This window comes from Larus michahellis, chromosome 17 (assembly GCF_964199755.1).
Source record: "Larus michahellis chromosome 17, bLarMic1.1, whole genome shotgun sequence".
Classification (NCBI taxonomy): Eukaryota; Metazoa; Chordata; class Aves; order Charadriiformes; family Laridae; genus Larus; species Larus michahellis.
The window spans coordinates 4,465,753-4,487,234 of record NC_133912.1 but is presented as its reverse complement, the minus strand read 5'-3'; the positions used below and the strand labels follow the sequence as shown (position 1 = coordinate 4,487,234).

General features: G+C 40.4%; 2 protein-coding genes across 2 annotated transcripts in view; one reads left to right on the top strand and one right to left on the bottom strand.

The window, feature by feature from the left end:
* Positions 1 to 21,482, bottom strand: part of C17HXorf65 (chromosome 17 CXorf65 homolog) — a 54,966-nt gene that overhangs the window by 17,576 nt on the left and 15,908 nt on the right. The gene's annotated exons all lie outside the window — the stretch shown is intronic.
* Positions 1,321 to 20,170, top strand: ATP12A (ATPase H+/K+ transporting non-gastric alpha2 subunit). The gene is made up of 22 exons (XM_074561368.1): positions 1,321 to 2,175; positions 3,659 to 3,718; positions 4,582 to 4,785; positions 5,373 to 5,486; positions 5,644 to 5,778; positions 6,331 to 6,448; positions 6,895 to 7,163; positions 8,013 to 8,211; positions 8,692 to 8,801; positions 9,536 to 9,670; positions 9,942 to 10,134; positions 10,616 to 10,791; positions 11,829 to 11,965; positions 12,681 to 12,831; positions 14,801 to 14,969; positions 15,593 to 15,747; positions 16,356 to 16,479; positions 16,803 to 16,948; positions 17,595 to 17,728; positions 18,660 to 18,761; positions 19,408 to 19,499; positions 19,693 to 20,170. Exons 1-22 carry the CDS (start codon positions 2,089 to 2,091, stop codon positions 19,719 to 19,721), a joined length of 3,039 nt encoding a protein of 1,012 aa, XP_074417469.1. The 5' UTR covers positions 1,321 to 2,088; the 3' UTR covers positions 19,722 to 20,170.

Genomic DNA, 21,482 nt, shown 5'->3' with positions numbered 1-21,482 from the left:
CATTCCATCAGGAAAGGAATAAACTCATCACGATGGTAAAGGTGAGTACACTGTTCATGGACTTGCTGCTACTACATATGTGTTTCTTCTTAAGAAGAAGCATTAATTTAAGTTTAATATACATATCTGTATTATAAATATGAGTTAAGTAAAAAATAGTACACTGTTGGGCATCCAGTGTAATGACTGAAATTTTCACTGTAGACGGGTATGCACCTCTAACCCTAAAAAATAGAGATCAGACCGGATAGGGAAGAATTCTAGGACTGGCTAGTTTCATAATCAAGTTTCATGAACACTATCCCTTTTACAAATGTCAAAATCTGAGATTTTATGAAAATTTGCAGGTTAAAGGTTAAACACAGATCATGCATAGAAGTGATTAATAGATTTTATTGACTTCATTAATTTTCTTTACTATTTTCCTCCATCTGTTAAGTTCTCACACTAGATAGCTATTTTCTTTCTTTCCTGGTCTCTCTACTGTATGGGCATGTGAAAAGCTGAACAGATTTTTGGGTAGGACAGTTAAAGAGAGGAGGAGCAGAAGGAGGAAGGTGAAGGAAAAATCCCAATAGATAAAGCAGATCGTGGATCTTTGGCAAGGCAGAAAAAATGTAACTTCTTGTACCAGACATGTCCTTTATCTGGGATATGTATCACCAAGCAAATTCAAGTGCTTTAGGAAAAGGATTTCAGACTTTTAACTCCCCAAACTACTCACCAGCTCACAGCTTTTCCCTTCCTCAAGACACAATGTCAATACTTCAACATTCCTCTAATTAAAGGGCATCTGAGGAGGATAAGATGCCACTTCTGAGTTCAGAATAGGATTAAGTAATAAGATGTCCCAATCCCTTTTTTTTTCTTGTTGTTTCCATTGCTTGAGCTCTCTGGTTTAGTCTGTACATAATTAAGATATCTACTCTCAACTCACCTGAAATATTAGCTCTGCAGGAGCCCAACCACTGACAAATGCCCTGCAGAGTATGCATGTACTCATTAGACAGATGGCAGCAGCAGCAGCCTACGAGCTCATCTGTCCCACTAGTAAAGCACACCATCAGATAAGATCCAGTATGACTCTGATGAAGCTCTGATGGTTAATCTGTAAGGAAGCCTCTGAAATGAGGTCAACCAATAGTTCTTCCAAGGCACAGCATGTAGTTTACAAGATAATTAGGATCTGGAACGTTATGATTACAGAAACTGGTAAATTAGCAACACAGGAAGTTTGCCCTTCAGACTACAGTATTAACTTAAAAGTTAGGGAACAGCCCTACCCCCCCAAGTTATCAATAAGACCCACATTGCCAGAGGTTTGGCAGCTTCCCTAGTTTAACAGTTTCCTGTACCTGGTAGTAGACTGGCAAAAACGAGTGAAGAGTTTGTAACTCCCTGTCAGTTCTGAGCTCTAGGTGAAAAGAAACAGACTTGTTTCTCCTTGGCTACCAGTATGGTGCTTGGCCTCCATTTCTTGCTACACAATAGAGTGTAAATGTGTAAATATAAAAATGCAAGTATTAATTTCAATAAAAAAAAGAAAAGTAAATCTTGAAGTCATGTATCTAAAAAAGCTCCAGGAACAGGCAAGTTCTCAATGAATATTTTTCCCTCTCCCCTTTCCTTTTAAAAATCTTTTGCTTTTACACCAATCTCTTCCTTGGAGCTGAGAAATGACTTAATGGTTTTCACTAGCAATGCTTAGATCCCGGGGCAGTCTTCCTACACTTTGTGTTAGAATACAGAATACTCAAATTTTTGCACATCTCTAAAGGAATCACTGCAATTTACATCTGCTGAAGCTCTGACCATGACCTGCTGTAACACAAGCTGGAGAGATCTCAGGATAAATGGGAACTAGCACTCCAAGTTTTCAGGAGAAAGAGACAGTAGCAATTTGTCTAAAAAAAAAAAAAAAAAAAAAGTACATTTGTCAGAGTTCGACTTGTTTGTGGTAATTTCTACGGCTTCATTCAAGTCCCAGCACATGTTCACAACAATACCAAAACCTTATTTCTTTTACAGAAAAAGTCCGATGTTTACTCAGTTGAGATCTATGGGACAAAAGATCTAGAAAAGACAGAGATGGGAGATGAAGAGGAGAAGTACAAAGACTTGAAAGGCAACAAGAAAAAAAAGAAGACAGAAGACCTTAAGAAAGAACTGGAGCTGGTGAGTGTTGCTAAGCTCCCATTACACCTGGCAGGACAGTCTCTACCCACTTTCTGAATGAAGTCTGGTGATGGGGAGGAAAATGCCATCGCACTGTCATTTTGAAAGACCTGCTGCACTGGAAATCCTAACACAGGGATGGATTTGCTTCCTCACGCTCCTAAAGTGTGCCAGAAAAAAGTTGTGCAGGATTAATACCTATAATGAAAGAATGATTCTGGCTTAATTAAGTCACCAATGGTACAGAACCTTATCTGCCCAAAGAGGAGTTATTCCCCAGATACTGTAATCAGTGTTTCCTGTGAATTGTCACTTGCACAGTCAGTCAGGAAACAGAGGGAAAAGTAGCAGGACAGCATTTTGCTCCAGAGATTTCTAGTAGATCTGAAGGCATGCCTCAGCTTTAAGATATTTTTCTTCCCCAAATTAACTGCACTGTACTTCAAGGACAGCGCACAAAGCTCAAGATACCTGTATTTTACTTCTGGCTTGCTACTGACCTGCTGGCTGATGTTGGAAAGGTTGCTTCCTCTCTATACATCTCAGTTTCCCAACCTGAAAAATGAAGGTAATTATACAGCCCTCTTTTCTGAATTGCTTTGAGAGCAACTCAAAGAGGAGGCTATTTATGGGCTAGACAGTATTTCAAAGGTAAGGAAACCCCAAAACGAGCCATCAGTTTAGCCACCATGTTTTCAAGATCTACCTAGTGGTAGCTAAATAATTCTCGATGTATCTTATCTTTGCCACCAGGGGATGTAACATCACTCTCATGTTTCTAAAGAGAAACCAAAGCACAGACAAGTTAATTGACTCATCCAAGTACCAATGAATCATTCTGTGAAAACAATTGTGAGATCTCTCAAATTCTTGGCTTCTAAATCTCAGTTCAGCACAAGATATAATTAGGTCAATGATACCACAGAGGTGTCACTGCAGGGAAAGGAGAAGAGATTTGAGATTTCCCTCTCCCACACCCTTTTTAACTGTGGTTAGAACCTGCTGCTTCTTTTACAAGACTGTGGCGAATAATTTAACATACCCTACCCTTGTCAACCAAGTGCAGATTGTTGTCACACATATTCTGACACCACACCCTTTCTTCTATCAACATACTGGCTATGGTCGTGAATGCTTGTGTCCTGTAGTATGTAAAAAGGAACTATTTATCTAAAAGAAGCACAGGTATTTTTGGCAAGCAATATTAACATGAAAATGCCATTCTGTTCTTGTGACAGATTTGCTGGACTATTTACAAAAGTACCCTAAAAGTCAAAAGAAAATACTATCTTCCAGTGGAAGATACTTTGCTTATCAGTATGGAAATTACATATTGTCTATTCATGAAAGTGGAATTTCATACTGGCAACTGGATCCACTGTCCCAGATTCAGGCAGCGTGAACATTCTCCAGATCCTGAAATAAAATTTTCAACAGTCTGATATTCTGCTCACTATCATTTTCTCTTTCTTTTGGAATTCAGGATGACCACAAACTCAGCACTTCAGAACTGGAGGAAAAGTATGGTACAAGCATCAACAAAGTAAGTCCATAGGGCATCATTAAGAAACTGCTCGAATCAGTTGCCTTACTTTGCCTCTGGCTTACACAAAGCTTCCTGGAAGCAGTAGGAAAACATTCAAACATAGCTGTATGTGTGGATGCATGCATGCATGAGTACGATGTGCTAACTCCTCATAAAGCCCAAACCAGCAAGTCAACATGCAGCACTGACCTGGATTTAAACTGGAGTTTTTCTCAAGTCTGACCTACTGTTTTGAAATAAAAATCCCTGCACAAAATGTGACCTCAAAGTTTGCACCAGGACCGCAGCTTTTCTAAAGTTTTTATCCGGTACTTCAATTTCACTACAATTCATTTTTCACTGGCAGTGCCTGTAACAATCTATAGCAAGAAAGTGCACTGTAAATGAATTTATCTTGAAGGAAAAACTAGATTTGAGAAACTATACACCTAAGTCCATTTGAAACCTGACATTCGAATATCAAAGCATTGAACATGGCCAGAGTACAGACAAGAATTTCAAGGAACCCATAAATGACCAATGTCTTGGTGGAAATGCAGAAAGAGCAGCAAAAGAACTGATGTCTGGTTTTGCTTAGCTTTCCAAACACTTAGTACAGGTATACCTGACAGATAACTGACAGAGTGAAACCTCCTAATAGACACAGCCCCAAATTCAATGCTCCAGTAAAGAAATATCTGTTTCTTCATAGCAGATAACTAATAGTAGCCACCCTGAAATCACAAAGCCGCGAAACCAAAGATGCAGGTTACTGCAATTGATCTGTGACACAACCAATGTTTAAGGAAAAAACAGCATGCAAATTTTGTTCTGATCTGTTTTCTGTGACTTCCTTTTAAACATGTCATTTACTTTTGCAGGGTCTCTCTAGTGCAAGAGCAGCAGAGATTTTGGCTCGGGATGGTCCCAACTCACTCACTCCTCCCAAAGCCACTCCTGAAATTGTTAAGTTCCTCAAGCAGCTGGTGGGAGGGTTTTCCATCCTCTTATGGATAGGAGCCATCTTCTCCTGGATTTCATTTGGCATTCAGCTTGCTCAGGGAGCTGAATCAGCCTTTGACAATGTAAGTATTTGAATAACCACAAAGCGAGTATTTGACCCTTTTGGCAATCTAAGTCATTTAAATATTACTTCATAGTTATTCAGTAACTACAAGGAGGCCTTTTATTCTTTCAGAACTCTCCCTCTACTACTGAACATTTCTGATAAACACTCAAATACCTGACATACCACTTTGGTCTAAGAATGCCTATCCAAAGGTTTTATAACCCCTACCCATAAGCACAATCCTTGAGTACTCATAAGAGCAATAGTGAAGTCCGCAAAGGAGTCTGGAGTCTTTGACTCCGATTCCCTTATGAGTTACTCTGCTAGGAATATAATTTGTTCGGGTTTGTGTCAGGTTTGGTTTACAGAAGGCTTTTAGAGAGATGTGAAACTTGCTATTAAAAGCCCTTTTCATACTCAAAAAGCTTTACTTGATCATTAGCTGGGCAAAACTTGAAAGTTCTTATCTTAAACTGTCTTTTAACCTGACCAATACCTCATTTCAAGAGTCTCCTGAAACAATACAGAACTATGATTTATTCTAGCAGAGGAACTGATGAACACCTGTCTTAAATTAACCGGATTATGCCTTTTATCGATTAGCTCTACCTTGGCGTTGTCCTGGCACTGGTTGTCATCCTCACTGGTATCTTTGCTTACTATCAAGAAGCTAAAAGCACAAACATCATGGCCAGCTTCAGTAAAATGATTCCACAGGTGAGAATAACCAAAGCATTTCATTTGAGATAAAAGTTAATTCTAATAGCGCACCTAAAAATGACAAAAGTGCAATAAACCCAACCTGAATTTACCTCTCGGTAGGAGGTTTAGAGGATGGCACAATGCTCATTTTTGTCACACTTCTGTCTTTCAGCAAGCTCTTGTCATCAGAGATGCAGAAAAGAAAGAACTGCCAGCAGACCAGCTGGTGGTTGGAGACATCGTGGAAATAAAGGGTGGAGACAGGATCCCAGCGGACATTCGTCTGATCTCTACTCAGGGTTGTAAGGTAAACAGTACTTTGTAGAGCACAGGGAAAGAGGAAAAACATGGTTTAGAGACTTTTATTATATATAAAGAATTTCTGTGCACCCAGTAGGAGTTACTTAGAAGCTTTAATTAGACATAAATCTAATTAAATCATAGAGTGCAGAAGCTATACTGTGATGCTCAGCTCATCTAACATCTAACACTGCCACTCCCTGAACAACAGAAGACGCCATTAGGTTCATACCACATTCTAACAATGCTCTTTGCCAGGACAGAAGCAGAAATACCAATACAGTATTAAGAGATTCCACAGACCTGGAGGCAGATCTTCAAACCTTGTTTTCTTTCAGGCTGCTACTGAAAATCCCACTCACAAACACACAACATTGACTGTAGTGAATTCCCACAGAAACAGATTTTCTCAGTGACAACAGCAAGCCTCTCACAGAAAAGGCACTGAGAGATTATGTCCCTGTCACCAATGATTAAATGTGCTGCTGCCCTGCCTTCTGTGCTAGACATAACTGCGTATTACTAACTTTAATATGGGCATGTCTCTGTTTCATTAAAGGTGGACAATTCTTCGCTCACTGGGGAATCAGAACCACAGTCTCGTTCCTGTGACTTCACCCACGACAACCCCCTGGAGACTAGGAACATTGCGTTCTACTCCACCACTTGTGTGGAAGGTGTGTACAGAGACAGAGAAGGGCCTCCCGAAATGGCACCTGTACAGGTGCTGCATAATACTGCTAACTCATTTTAAACAATTCCGCTTCAAGGAATCCCAGAAAGGTTTAGTTGCTCACAAGAAACTGTTGTCCCAAGCACACCAAAATAAAGCCAAAAGGTATGTGTGTCATACGTAACAAAATACCTACTATGAGACTGAACAGTGCTCAGGATAACACTACATTCCTACTGCAATGCAATCCCAAAAGACTCCAATTAATGCAAACAGTTTACGTCTGTCTTTCTCTTCACCGACAGACAGAAGATTTCTAAGGGGAAGAACGTAATCCTGGGTTGAAGTCTCAGTCCCATTAAGGCTGAGAAGGGTCTTTATCAATCAGTACTGGGTACAGAAGACAGAATTAGTCTCTCCTGCAGCTGACAGTCTTTAATTTCTTTGCAGGCACTGCCACTGGCATTGTAATCAACACTGGGGATCGCACTATCATCGGGCGGATTGCTTCTCTTGCCTCAGGAGTAGGGAATGAGAAAACACCCATTGCTATTGAGATAGAACATTTCGTCTACCTCGTGGCAGGAGTGGCCATTTCCATTGGTGTTCTCTTCTTCATTATATCTGTTTCTATGCGATACAAGATTCTAGACTCCATCATCTTTCTCATTGGCATCATTGTGGCAAATGTGCCAGAGGGACTGCTAGCCACAGTAACAGTAAGTCTATGTTTGAATTCACAGGTTGCCACTGTAGTCCTTCAGTCATTACCACAATTCATCACTTGCGAAGTTCATCGCAGTGCAACATTAACCACTGAAGAACAGATTATCCATTAAGTGACTTGGCTGAGTGGAGTTGGAAATAGGGGTGTTTTATTCCATGAAACTGAATGGACAAACATTTCATTTGGGAATTCTGGCATAACTAAGCCATTAATCTTAAAAGCTTCAGCACAACAACCCAGTTTGAAATAAGGTTCTTGAAGTACCCTTCTCCCTCAATTACTAACCAGTAGAACAATGTGACTCATTTCTCCACAACCTGTTCCTATTTGGAAATGAGGATATTGTACCCTAAAAGTTGCATGAAAATTCCACTTACCTACACATATAAAGCATCACTAAAATCCCTGGCTGAGAAGCAGTACATCTGCTAAGCATTGTTAGCCCTAAAGTACACCAACAGCGAACAACCAGCTGCAATAATGAAGAGAATCATTTCAGGATTCATTAAGTTGGTGATTAGGAGCTCCCCCCACATTTTAGGCCTTTCCATCTAAAATAGCCTCTTAACTGATATGACATTCTTATTTCTATCAGCAGGCAAGCAAGTTCCTCTCAGCAGCAAATGTACTTTTGCTAGTTACAGCCAAGCCTCTGACCTTAATAATGCTATTAAAAAGAAAAAAAATAATGCACTGCAGTCATCCAAAAGATAAATTTTAAAAAATATTCTCTTCTTAAAAAAAACATACATAAAAGCCCTAGTAGAAGTATATAACCTCACTGCATCATTCTGTAACTGTACCTCACTAACAGTGAGCTGAACTTCTTTACTTCTGCCAGGTCAGTCTGTCTCTGACAGCCAAGCGGATGGCGAAGAAGAACTGTTTGGTGAAGAACCTGGAAGCTGTAGAAACACTTGGTTCTACTTCCATCATCTGTTCCGACAAGACAGGGACCCTCACACAAAACAGGATGACTGTTGCCCACCTCTGGTTTGATAATCAGATCTACTCCGCTGACACCAGCGAAGATCAAACAAGTAAATACAGCAATGGGAGATCTGGGAAGGGGCAACTCCTTTTGTTTCATACCTACTGGCTGTCAAACTGCTGTCAATGGGAATGTCTTTTGACAGTTAGAGCAGATGAGTCTTCCTTCCACATAGAAGTGTAGTGTGCAACAGGAGAGTCCCTTCTTAGCCATGTACAGATGCAAAAAAAAGAACTAATATTTGAACTCCACTCACAGAAAGTAAGTCTGGAGGAGGTTCTAATCCAGATCCTTTTGCTGACAGTACACTTAGTAGGGAAATAAACAGAGAAATATCATCTAAGCAATTTTGCCAGAACTGCTAACTGATGGATGTAATGGTTTGCGTCAAATTGTTTTCCTGTAACAGAACCTCTCAAAACAGCAATTTTCTTCTGCAAATAATTCAATCCTGTTGTTTCAAACTTAAACTTCTACTTCCATCATGCAATATGCTAACGGATGCAAAATTTATTTTGCTTCCTCGCAGCCCAGCCTTTTGATCAAAGTTCTCCATCATGGACAGCATTATCAAAAATTGTAACTCTCTGCAACCGGGCAGAATTCAGACCAGGACAGGAGAATCTCCCAATAATGAAGGTACTGCCTACTTCACATCAGTTTATTTCTCTTCCTCTCAAGAGCAATATACGTGAGTTGTCCTGTTTAGCTTTAGTAATCTCCTCCATTTTACTGTGCCAATCTTGTAAGTTACTATTTATAATAGTATTACTGGTATACGATTGCAAAAGGACGGAAAAAACCCCCACAAAACCAAGAGCAACTGTCCCTATAACGAAAAAGACAATTCAGGTAGCAAGAATTTCTACGCTAGTAATTATTACACTGTTAACATAATATGGCAGGATAGAAAAGGTAAATGTGCCTTAATTGTCTTTACACATGACTGCTGAAGATAACAAATTCTGGTGACGAGAACACCAGAACAAACCCATGATTTCTCCTGTTTACTCCGTCAATGCCTTCCTCAAAGTCATTTGATTTTATGCATCAGCTAGCTCACCCGTACACGCCTGCTGCTACCCTAGAATTGCATTACAAAGCCTCCGCACAAACCTGGAAGTGATCACAAATCTTTCAATTTCCCAGAAACAAGTGCTAATTTCATCTCTTTGCTGTAGCTTAGTTCTAGCATCAAGTGCAAAACAGATGTCACAAATTTTTACTGAAATAATTTTCCAGGACAACCTGAATATAGCAACATAGATTCACCGCTGCTCAAGCATACAACATGTTATAGAAGCACGCAAGCTCTCTTGATGGAAGTTCAGAAGTATATGAGCTATAAACTGTTCCTTCTTTTGTGCATACAGAGAGTCGTGGTAGGTGATGCCTCTGAAACAGCTCTGCTGAAATTTGCAGAAGTCATCTTGGGTGATGTCATGAATATTAGAGCGCAGAACAAGAAAGTGGCCGAAATTCCTTTCAACTCTACCAACAAATTCCAGGTGTGTTTTATTTGTGGAAATTATGGCAGACTGTTTCAAAAAACCTGTTTCTATCACCGGCTCTAATGCAACTACTTGTGACCTGGAAGTCTTAATGGGGTAATTCAGTGACAGAGGAAAGCTAAGCTATAATAAATGTAGTCCATTTGATGGAATGTATGATGTCCTCATGGAAAACAAGAAACATAACTTCCATGCAAAGTGACCAAAACTAGAAACAAATCAGGATCATGTATGCTCTTTCAAATCATTTTGTGTTTGTGGCATGCAGCTTTCAATTCACGAGACTGACGATCCCAACGACAAACGCTTTCTGCTGGTGATGAAAGGTGCCCCAGAGAGGATTTTAGAGAGATGTAGCACCATCATGATCAATGGCAAAGAAGAACCACTGGACAGTGAAAAGGCAGAAGCTTTCCAAACAGCATACATGGAGCTGGGGGGCATGGGAGAGAGAGTGCTGGGTGAGTTCAACTAAAGGGCCTACCAGAGAACTCTGGTGTAAAATGGGATTTTAAATCTAGGTACAATCCAGTGTGTCTGGGCTTCATTCCTCTTTGCAGTAGAAGGAAAAACGGAAAGCATCCTAAGCAGAGTGTTAAAACCACACTGACATGCTGGACGATCTCTGTGGCAGGGATGCCCTTACTGCTCGATGCTGATGTTGATCTGTCACACTGCACAGCCAAAAAAATCCAGAAGTAATCCACAAAGGGAAACACTCCCCCTTGATGGCAGTTTCACTAGCTTTGCTATGTAGAACACTGACTCGATATGAGCTTTGATGTGAAAGTTACAATGGCAGCTTAAAAATCCTCCACGAAAAGATAATGCTTGAACACACTGGAGTTCTATGGACAAGAGCAAAGTCTGGCACTATATAGCAAGCTCTCCTCTTTCTCCCACTATTTCCTGTACATGACTTCAACCTAAGTTTCTTTTCAGGTTTCTGTCATTTGTACCTGCCTGAAAATGAGTTTCCAGACACCTACCCATTTGACACAGATTCCATGAACTTCCCAACCTCCAACCTGTGCTTTGTTGGGCTCTTATCTATGATCGACCCACCTCGTTCCACAGTGCCAGATGCTGTCTCAAAATGCCGCAGTGCTGGGATCAAGGTAGGAATTTTACAATGAAAAATACAGTGATTCCACAGAAAGACTAATAATAACACAACTTTTAAGATCTTCGACCATATTGTTGCTATGTATCTTTCTAACAACAACTACCAAAAATCTAAACGTACGTTGAAATCATTCTACAACTGTAACTTAAAGAAACTACTTGAAGGCTCTGAAAGGCAAAACAGTTTAATTTACATGGGAATCAGACTATAGAAAAGGCACAGAACCCCCAAACTGGAAATCCAAATGCGGAAAAGCTCAGATACCGTGTCATCAGATCCATTTCTAGAATATAGAAACCAGGCCAGCTAGAATTACTTGCTTGTAAACAGCATAACTTAAGAGAAACAATTCTTGAGAAAGCATTAGGACACAGGGCTACACTTGCTATGAACTTTTATGCACAGGAATCGCTAATCTCAAAACTGTTCAAATTGAATCTGAAGCAGTAATTCTCCTAATTTCACTCCCAGGGGACCCACACGTAAACCTTCAGCTCTAGGCAAAGAGGCAATCTAGCTAAAGAAAGGAAAATGAATATTTGGTATTACTGATCTCAGATGAGATGAATCCCAAGTCCCAATCCTGATTAAATTTTCTGTACTCTGAAGACAGACCTGGCAACTGGCAACTTTTCTTCAAGAAAAACAAGAAAAATTGTGTCTTATCTGTGAGGACGCTTTAGTCACAAGGACCCATTTTAAGATGCAATATTCTAACGAACTCCCACCTTTGAGTATACCCAATATAAATTCTTATATAAAGGCTTCTTTATTCTGCATTATTCTAACCTTGCTGCCTGTGACAAGTTCTTCCTTTACAGCCCTGATAAAATAGTGCTAATACCACATGTCAATACAGAGCTAATTAAGTAATAGTCATAACCTGTCATTGTTATGTACATAGCACAGCGTTCCAAGTCCAGATTCTAAACTGCTTCCTGGTCTACAACAATAGATATTTCACCTTATCTCACTCCAGCCATTGCATATACATTTGTCACTCACGCTGAGTGCTTGTCCCTTCCTCAGGTTATCATGGTCACTGGCGATCATCCAATTACTGCCAAGGCCATTGCCAAGAGTGTAGGCATCATCTCAGCCACCAGCGAGACTGTGGAAGATATTGCTAAGCGCCTCAACATTCCTGTTGAGCAAGTCAATAGACGGTAAGAAAATACGAAGTATAGGGGATACCTATGGGTTCATTTGCTGAAAGCCATGCCTTCTCCCTCCACAATACTTTTATAGCCTATTTTTGCATCACAGCTGCTTTTTGCTTTTCTGTTTCTTGATACATACCCAGCCATTAAGTCTGTCCAACATGCCATCTCTACCTCAATGACTATGTGTCTAGGTCAGTGGCTCTCATCCCCACTGGCCCTTGAAAAAACACAAGTAAATTGTACTTTGTAGATCATCTGGGACTTTGCTGTCACTGGCCATTTGACAAAACACACATGTATGAAAAGCAAAATTCAGAATCACACAACTTAAGGACCATCAGTCCAAATTCCTCCTTCACCCATTAAAAGGGAAAAAAATAACATCATAAGAGAAAGATAAAAGCTCTTACAGAAAAGATGTCTTCCTCCTCCACTGTCCCATCCTCCCACTCAGAACCCTCTTTAAAATGCATTTTCTGCTGTTATGTCTGCTCAGGAGGAAGCTTCAATTACTCCCCTCTGTATCTAGGTAACTGTAATTCACTCTGGATTTCTACAGTGGCTTTCATTCAACACCTGCTGATTAACAACTAATGCTTCTGAAATTAACTCAATTTGCTGCTTTCCTTACTATCAAGCCTCATACATTCTGAGTGCACTATTTTTATCTAAGCCTTTTGATTTGAAAATTTACCCAGCTTTCCCATGGCTCTTACAGAGAAGCTACAGCAGCAGTAGTTAATGGGATGGAGCTGAAGGATATGAGCTTGCAGCAGCTGGATGAAATCTTGTGTAACCACTCGGAGATAGTCTTTGCTCGGACATCACCCCAACAGAAACTGATTATAGTTGAAGGCTGCCAAAGGCAGGTGAGTAAGAGGTGTAAAAGGTTATCCATAGATATGGCTATCGGGCATTCACAAGGCAGTAGCTTTCCGCAGAAAATGTCCCCGAGGTGAGAGGGTGGCAGCCAATTTCCAGTGCTCGTTAAGCTCTGTTTATACTCTTTTCACTGTGCAAGAACATTATCTACTAGAGTGCCACAAACACTGTCTGGACAGAATCCAAGCCACTCAAATTCCTGTTGCAGACTCTGAACTCCTAGTGACAAAATGAGCTCTTCCTAAGTTTCGCTGGCTTGGAGCTGTACCAAGGGTCTGTCTTTTGCATGTAATTCTGAGAAGCTGCTGCTGTGCTGCACATAAAGCCTCCTGGGCAGAGACTGTACACTGTCTGGGAAGGAGCTGTCCCTCAGGAATTCTTTAACTCCAGATAAAAACAACATGTTATCACATCCTCTCATCTCTTGTGGCCACTTAGACCTACGTACTTCCCGCCCACAGGAATGTTTAGAAGCAAAACAAGGTATGAATCCTGCAAAATGTTGTAGCATGATTTATGTAGGACCAAGCCTTACCTATGTTACTTTCAAAGACTGTAAAACAAACCACAGAAAGCAGGATTTAAAGAGAGTTTGTCCCATCCACTGGCAATAACATCATGTAAAGGAACATGGAGTGCAGCCAGCACAGAGGCAGAAGGGAAAGAAATGACACATATAGAGCTCTGAAAAAGATGCAAATTGTCATCAAAAGATTCTCCCCTCAGATACAACATCTTCCAAGTAGATATTGCAAATTGAAAGCCACACTACTGCCATGCCCGAACTTTGCAGAGAAGACATTATTTTATTTTTGTAATTATGCCACAGCTAAGCTTTCTAATCAGCATTATCAGCTCTTTGGGTTTAAGCCTGAACTGCTTTCAGGAGAGTAATAAATTTAAAAAAAAAAACAAAAAAACCCTTTCAATTTCTTTCTTCTTTTTGAATGGCTTTTAGCAGACAGGGGGTAAATGTGTTCTGCACTGCTTAGACACCCACACTCCTGATAGATTTGTCTCTTCAAAGGATGAAAAGGAACACCCTCCCCTCCTCAACTCAAGCCAGCCAGTCTACATGCTATGTTTAGTACTCAGAGCTTATAAGCCCTTCTGTACGTGGCATTATTTATAGGTAGTGACATTGTGCTAAATCCCCACAGGGACAGGACATTCAGTATTTGTATTAATCAGTTTGTCAGGCTTTTTCCCCACTTGGAACACTCTGTATTGCTATCAAAACCATGAACTTTTGCATCAACCAAAATTTTAGCTGCAGTAGATGATTTCATTGGATGAAAGATGCTGAGTTGAATAATCAGAGTTTTCCACCCTTTCAATTACTAACACAATTCTAGCATAGACTGGCAATGACCAGAAGTCGTTGGGATAGGATGAGAATGGTCTTAACTGAACGGTTATACAATTTACAATTAAGATAAAAACTGACTGATGCTATAAGCACTTCAGAAAAAAAGGACAAAGATAGAACATGTTGTGTCAACTGAATCTCCCACAGATGCCAGAGATGAGCCTGGGTCTGCTCAGACGGGGATAGTCCATATACATTGCAGGCAGATGTCTAAAATTTTAAGCCCCCTTATATTCCACAGAAATAAATAATCAGATTAATTGCATTTTAAATGCACCTAATTTACATGTAGTAAATCACATCCCTGAATTTCCCATTTCTCTCTACTATTAAGGGAGTCTTGACGACAAACTCGGATATAGACAACTACTACACAAAAGTCTGAGACTGCTGTATGAATCCTACCTAGAGTCTTTCTGATCGCTGGCTACGTTTTATGTGGGTACAAAGAGGATTCAGAACTTCCTATCAGCATCTTTCTTCCAGAGATTTAAAGACAGGGAGTGTGCCGAGAGCAGACAGTCCTTAGGGAAAGATAGTACCATCTCCTCAAAAAAACCACATCTGGATCCTTTTGTGTGTTCCAGGGAGCAGTTGTTGCCGTGACTGGAGATGGAGTCAATGACTCCCCTGCTCTTAAAAAAGCAGATATCGGAATTGCTATGGGTATTGCTGGCTCTGACGCAGCTAAAAACGCAGCTGATATGGTACTGCTGGATGATAACTTTGCTTCTATTGTCACAGGAGTGGAGGAAGGTAAAAACAACGCTGCTATCCACTTTCTTAGCTGCAAGCTTCTGACAGCCACACGGCACTGGCAGGTCCATCTGATCCTTCCCTTCTGCACTCACCCTCCCTTTTTTCTTTCTGGATTTGTAAATGCGATTTTGATATTTGGAAAAACGGAATTAATTCCATTTATGGACACGTGACAAACAGACAATAAGGAAATCATCCCCCTCTCAGATATAGCATCAGTCTGCTATCGCTGCTTGTTCAAGCTCCAGACAAAAGCCCTTCCCTTCTTGTTTTCTCTACATTTTCACTCTATTACTTGCTCACGTGTCACCTTCACTGTGCTCCACCTATGACAGTAACACACATTCCACTCTTCTTTCACCGTAAAGAGCTTGTGTTAAAACTACAGCATGTTGTGGAAAAGGACTTTTCCCTCAGTCTTTTGACATTTTTTATTTTCGCTTGAATTTTCAGAGGCTCTGGGGAAGGTAGGTTAGTATTTAAAGAAAATAAACCCCAAATGCATGAGGAAACATACAAGGAAAGTAGACCTAAGCAGTAAATTTAGTTAAAAATTGAACTTTTTTCTGGAAAACACTCTTGACAACTAGTTCTTACAGAAATTTTTTCTTTTCCTCCAGGCCGCCTGATCTTTGACAACCTAAAGAAAACAATTGCCTACACCCTGACTAAGAATATTGCCGAGCTCTGCCCCTTTCTCATCTACATTATTGCCAGCATTCCAATGCCCATTGGAACTATCACCATCCTATTCATTGACCTAGGCACAGACATTGTAAGTTGCAGTCTTTTAAGTTATTTTCTGCTGAAATATCATGACAAATGAGGGGCTGGGTGCAAAGGGACATGCAGAACACTGAAAGATTTAGTTGCCTTACCCTGCAGCTGAATAACAAGCTAGTGAAAGAGTAGAGGGCTAGATTAAAAGCAGCCAGGTATAGAGAAAGAAGAGTAGAAAAAATAACCTGTAGAAAGAAAAGACTTCTGACAAGTTATGCTGACAAGCAAAACTCAGCAGTGTGCAAAATAACAGTGTGTTTCAACCAAGAGATCATACAGACTGCGGCAGTTACTACAGGGGATGAATACTAGACATTTCATCAGAGCCTAGTCCAAGGGGAAGATCCTTTAATGTTTTCAGTATCCTCTAGCCCTTTGTACTGTCATACGATCATCGGACCTGTGAGACAGTTTCAGACTTCCCCCAAATCCTTTATACATGTCAAGAGAATGCTACACGGATTGTTCTTTCATTTGCTCTGTGTATGCCGAAAAGGCAGGGTATGTCAACAGAACCACTTGAGAACTGAAACTTTTCTAATAAGCATCTGAGAAGCAGAAAAATGTAGCCACCAAGACTCTGACGGTTTGTTTCTGTTGCAGATCCCCTCTGTTGCATTAGCCTACGAAAAAGCTGAAAGCGACATTATGAACAGGAGACCTCGTAACAAAAAGAAAGACAGGCTGGTGAATGAGCAGCTCGCTGTATACTCCTATCTGCAGATCGGTAGGTTGCCTGTTCTCTGAAACACTATCTTGTATCAACAAATCAGGACAGAGTCAATTTGATTAATTTCTTAGAAAAGGGGAGGCTGAAACTCAACTCCTTCCTCTGCCTTCCCAGGCAAATGTCCTGACTCCCTTCAGTTGCTCGTTACCCAACAAAACAGCAGGTTTTTATTTACAGGTGTCAAGAACCTTAGAGCTCTAAAAGCTCTGGAACTATTGCCAGGTTTCATGCCATAGGAGACAGATGAACACTGACAGCCAGCACATTCCCCAGTGCTCCTAAATTTTGCTTCTTCCTCATTTCTACCTCTGATTTTGCAGGTATCATGCAGTCAGTGGGAGCCTTTGTAACCTATTTTACCGTGTACGCTGAACAAGGTTTCCTCCCTTCCACGCTGCTTGGTGTGCGAGTCGACTGGGAAAACAATGCCATTAATGACTTTGAGGATTCATACGGACAGGAATGGGTAAAGACGCACTGAAACATCCTTGTACTGTCTCTCACCCAACAGTTTCTTAAGAATCCTATACTGTGCTCCAAAATAAAGGATTAGGGAAAGAGAGAGAGAGATTTAAATGCAAAAATAATTAATTTTCATCTAACGGTCCCTCAGGATAGACTCTTCAGAGCTTCCTGCCTCCTAGCTCTTTCATTCAGACTCCATTCTATCATTCATTCTTCTACGATTTGCGCCACCTTCTGATTCAAAGCCTCTGGAGATGCACCTTCTCTGGACTTTATGTTTAGACCCATCACAATCTCTCAGCCCTGCTTCTGCATTGCACTACTGTAAAGTACTTTGCAGACTCTCCCTCCCCCTTTCACTCTTCACTCCCCCTCACTCATTCTGCAGAGATCACAAGACGCCAAAGCCATTAATAAATCGATATAAATACTTTCTTACACCAAGCTCGTGCTTCAGCCTAAAGACTCATCCACAGCAACTAGAGGACTAGAACAACTGACCAAAATCTGATCATTATGTATCTAAATCTGGAATAACTCAGCATTTACACCTTAGTAACTGAAATCTTACTATCGAGGTTTGCAGTTACTTGCACAAGATATGAGCGTCTGATACAACACTATTTGATTTGTCCTTTGGTTTGCAGACTAAATACCAGAGAACGTACCTACAGTGGACTGGCTACACTGCCTTTTTTGTCAGCATTACAATTCAGCAAGTTGCTGATTTGATCATCAGGAAAACGCGGAGAAATTCCATTTTCCAGCAGGGTCTTTTCAGGTAAGTTTTGCAGATTCATTACCTGATACATGGGAGGGGATATGTTAGCCTACTGCTAATTTTAGAAAAAGGCTAGCTCAGTGATTTAACCACGCACATTCAGTCATTGAACAAAGACTAAATCTAGCTTCCAAACATTTTATTACACCTCTTGCCACCTCCTTTCTTACTTCATGATAGGGGTTTTCTTCGCAGAAAGACGCCGTACTGCTTACTCTGAAAATGCCTCAGCTTAAAACTAACTCACCATTCATTAAAATGTTTACTCCAAAAAAAGGGAGTTTCCTCTGCAGATTATTTTCTTAAGTTCTTTACGTAGTTATCGATAGATAGCACATTTATACTTCTCTGAGATAACTTTAGCATCTGAGGAGATACCAGCTGGTCAAGCTCCCTAAGATAGTGCTGGCTGCCCTCCGCAGAACACTCTGCACCCCTCAATCCCATGGAAGCCAGGGAATTAAAATACCTATTGCATCCGAGGCCACACATAAAAGCTGGCATTTAGTCAGAGTATTTCTGATAGGAAAGCAAATTGTTTTCCTTTCTTTATCTGCAGGTACAGAGCCTACACCTATGTATATTTCCGTCTTACATTTACATTTGAGTCACAATGTGCACATTCCCAGTGCAACTACAAGACATGACTAACACACGCTGCATGTCTACCTAAAGTTTGCTTTCATCTAGGTAGGTCAGGAATGATACCACTAAAGACACAGGTGTATGAGATGTAAGACAGTGCCACAGTCTACCACTTGTCTCATGTTTCTGTGTCTGGGGTGCTCATCACCTGATGCAGATCCCTGACGCTAGCTACCAGAGCACAACCACAACTCTGAAAGTGGCACAGCCTTTGTGTTATGCTATAGCATCAGGTTTTTATTCATGGATGGCAGCACCTAACCCTTCTTCTTTGGTTCTCTCGTAGAAACAAAGTCATCTGGGTGGGTATATTTTCCCAGATAGGAATTGCTCTGATTCTTACCTATGGTCTTGGACATGTTACAGCCCTGAACTTTACACCACTGAGGTGAGTTTTGATGCTAGCATATTTCCTTTTCACCCTACGTATAAACCACCATGGACTTACATTCTGCCGGAAACAGACGAATGGAAGCAGGATGCCCATGCAGCACAATTCAAGGATAAACATTTAAGAATATTCATTATGAAGAACAGGGTGGAGAATTTCTTGACCAAAAAGGGCATTATTTTCATAGTTTCCACAAAAATCCCACTACTCTTTCTACTAGATTTACTACCCAGAAACCTATTTGTGTAGAATAAAAATTTTAGTCTTTTTTCCAGGTTCCACAATATTTTGGTGAGATTAGATAGCATTTTACTTAATTTTATGCAAGCAACTTTTATTTTAAATATATCACTGTCAGAAATGTTCCATTTTTCTGCCACCTTCAGAGATTGCAATACCACCAGGCAACATTTCCTTCTGAATAGTACCTGGAATAAATTAATTCAGTAACTACTTAGTACTGGGAGGCTTACAATCACATCATCTTATTTCAAACCACTCGACTTCTTAAATTAGGGGAAAAAAAAAAAGCCAAAAAGGCCAGATTCTCTTTTAGTGACATCAAATAGCATAGACAGAGACCCCAGATATTCAGCTGGGTGGTTAGATGCTTCTGAATGAGAATCTCTTCTCCCGCTCCCAGGTTTCAGTATTGGTTTGTGGCTGTACCATTTGCCATCTTGATATGGGTCTACGATGAAGTCCGCAAGCTGTTCATCAGGAGATACCCAGGAAGTAAGTAGATTTTTCTAGTTTAGTATTTTAATACAAAAAATACAAAAATTCCTACCCTTTTACTCATACACCTACCTTAGCAGCCACTGACAGGTGGACTGCTTAAAAACAGACCATTTCTTCCCAATGATCGCTTTTCCTTTCTGAGGAAAAATTAACCTATTTTTTTCCCCCCTCCCTTCTCCTACTGCAGGCTGGTGGGACAAGAATATGTATTATTGAAACAGTCCTTCTCAGTGGTCTTCCTCCTCCTTGTGGAGAGCTTCTTCCCCACCTGACACAGCCTCTGCTGCTTTAATGTCCTGTCTGTGCAATACCAAGTATGGGTTTGCCCCATGAAGGGGTGAAGAAATTTCATTAATTTCATGAAGACATAAGGACTTGAGAGGTTGATAAATTACCTCCCACCGTACTGTAAAACTGACACTTGTCTAGAAATTAAAATGTTACCTATTTTTGTAACAAGCACAATGTTCCCTCATTCAAAGATGAGCTTGGAGAGCACTCTGAGAGGAAAACATGCATAAAGGGAAAAAAAAAAAAAAAGGCAGAAGACCCATACGATCTAAGGCATTAATTTGCACTAAAGTTGTTGTTTGCCGATTTTCTTTTTTTGGTGGAACTGAATTCCAAGCCAGTGCATACATAGATCTGCATTACCTTACCAAGGTAAAAATGCTGTATAGGAATAATTTGATAATAAAACTTTTTCCAGAAAACAGTTCTCCATCTGGTTTTGTTATAAAGGCTAAGAGAAACTGAGTGGAACAGGAAAGGACCTAACATCTGCCAGGTCAAAGCAGAAAGAAGGGCACACCTGCTTTTTTTGGCCCCCCATTAACAGACTAAGATACTTCAAATACCTGTTCAGTTTTCACAAACGCATCCTGAAAACCAAGGCACAACCAGTTGATTTGAACACTTTTGAGATACCAAATTCAATACTCGCTTTCCAAAGGCCACAATCTCTCTGGCAAAACAGACCTTGGTACGCACTAGACAAAGTTCTATTTGAAACCAGGTCTTTAATATGGTCATTTTAGTAAGAACCAGTAGGTACCACATCTTGTTTAGACAAAGGCTTTGCTTTGCAAATGACAAATAATGTATATTGATATTTCACATTTAAATACAAGTCTAGATGAGCTTTAGAGAAGAAACAGGGGCAGAAAGAGAACTCCTATTGCAGTAAACAGCAAGAGGGATTACCAATGAGAAAGAAACAAAGGGAAGAACTGAGGGAGGGAAAAAAGAAGAGTGTTTTCCAGCCTACAGCCTGCCTGTTCCCAAAAGTCCACACCCTTATGTGCTAGAAGCTACTCTGCATTTTGTGAGCCTCCCTCCTCAAAACTCCTCTCCTTAATACCTGGCTGGGTATTACACCGAGTATCAATTATACTGCATATCAGTGTTTTTCACATATAGACATGAAGAAGAGAAATTACAAAGGAAGAAGGAAGAGCGACAAAAAATAAGCACGTAAACAATGGGTGAGTCCAAATTCCAGATATATGTGCTGCTTATCACTTGGTAATGTAACCCTGTAACATGCCAACAACAAGTATGTGAGGTGCCAAGCTGACTCATTTCAACACCTTGTCATTTGTCAGTAGTCAGGACTGATTTATTTTGTCTGCTTAAAAGACAAGAAAAATATGAGGAGAGGCTCTATGGGCCAGCAACATAACCCGCTTTCCACCACCTACAGATTTGCAGTACTTAGCCAAAACGGCATGTTCAAATATAGACAGAAGAGGAAAGAAAAAGGGAGGGCAAGTTTTTGCACAATGTGGGGGCAGTTACTGCACAGTACCAAGAAAGAATATAGCTACGTTTGTTTTACTTCAAAAAGAAAATACATTTTCTTGAAAACATCCGTGGGAAAGATAACTGGACAGGTTGTCCACTCCTAGAACATACAAGACCCTAAAAGCACTGAAAAATGCAGTTGCTGCAAAATCATCTGCAGAGCGAACAGTCTGT

Excerpts from the sequence above, each read along its gene's own strand:
- ATP12A (XM_074561368.1), top strand. The coding sequence starts at position 2,089 with ATGGGAGATGAAGAGGAGAAGTACAAAGACTTGAAAGGCAACAAGAAA. Across the intron at positions 4,786-5,372 it reads CTGAATCAGCCTTTGACAAT|CTCTACCTTGGCGTTGTCCT; the intron begins GTAAGTATTTGA and ends TTTATCGATTAG. Across the intron at positions 15,748-16,355 it reads TTGACCTAGGCACAGACATT|ATCCCCTCTGTTGCATTAGC; the intron begins GTAAGTTGCAGT and ends TTTCTGTTGCAG.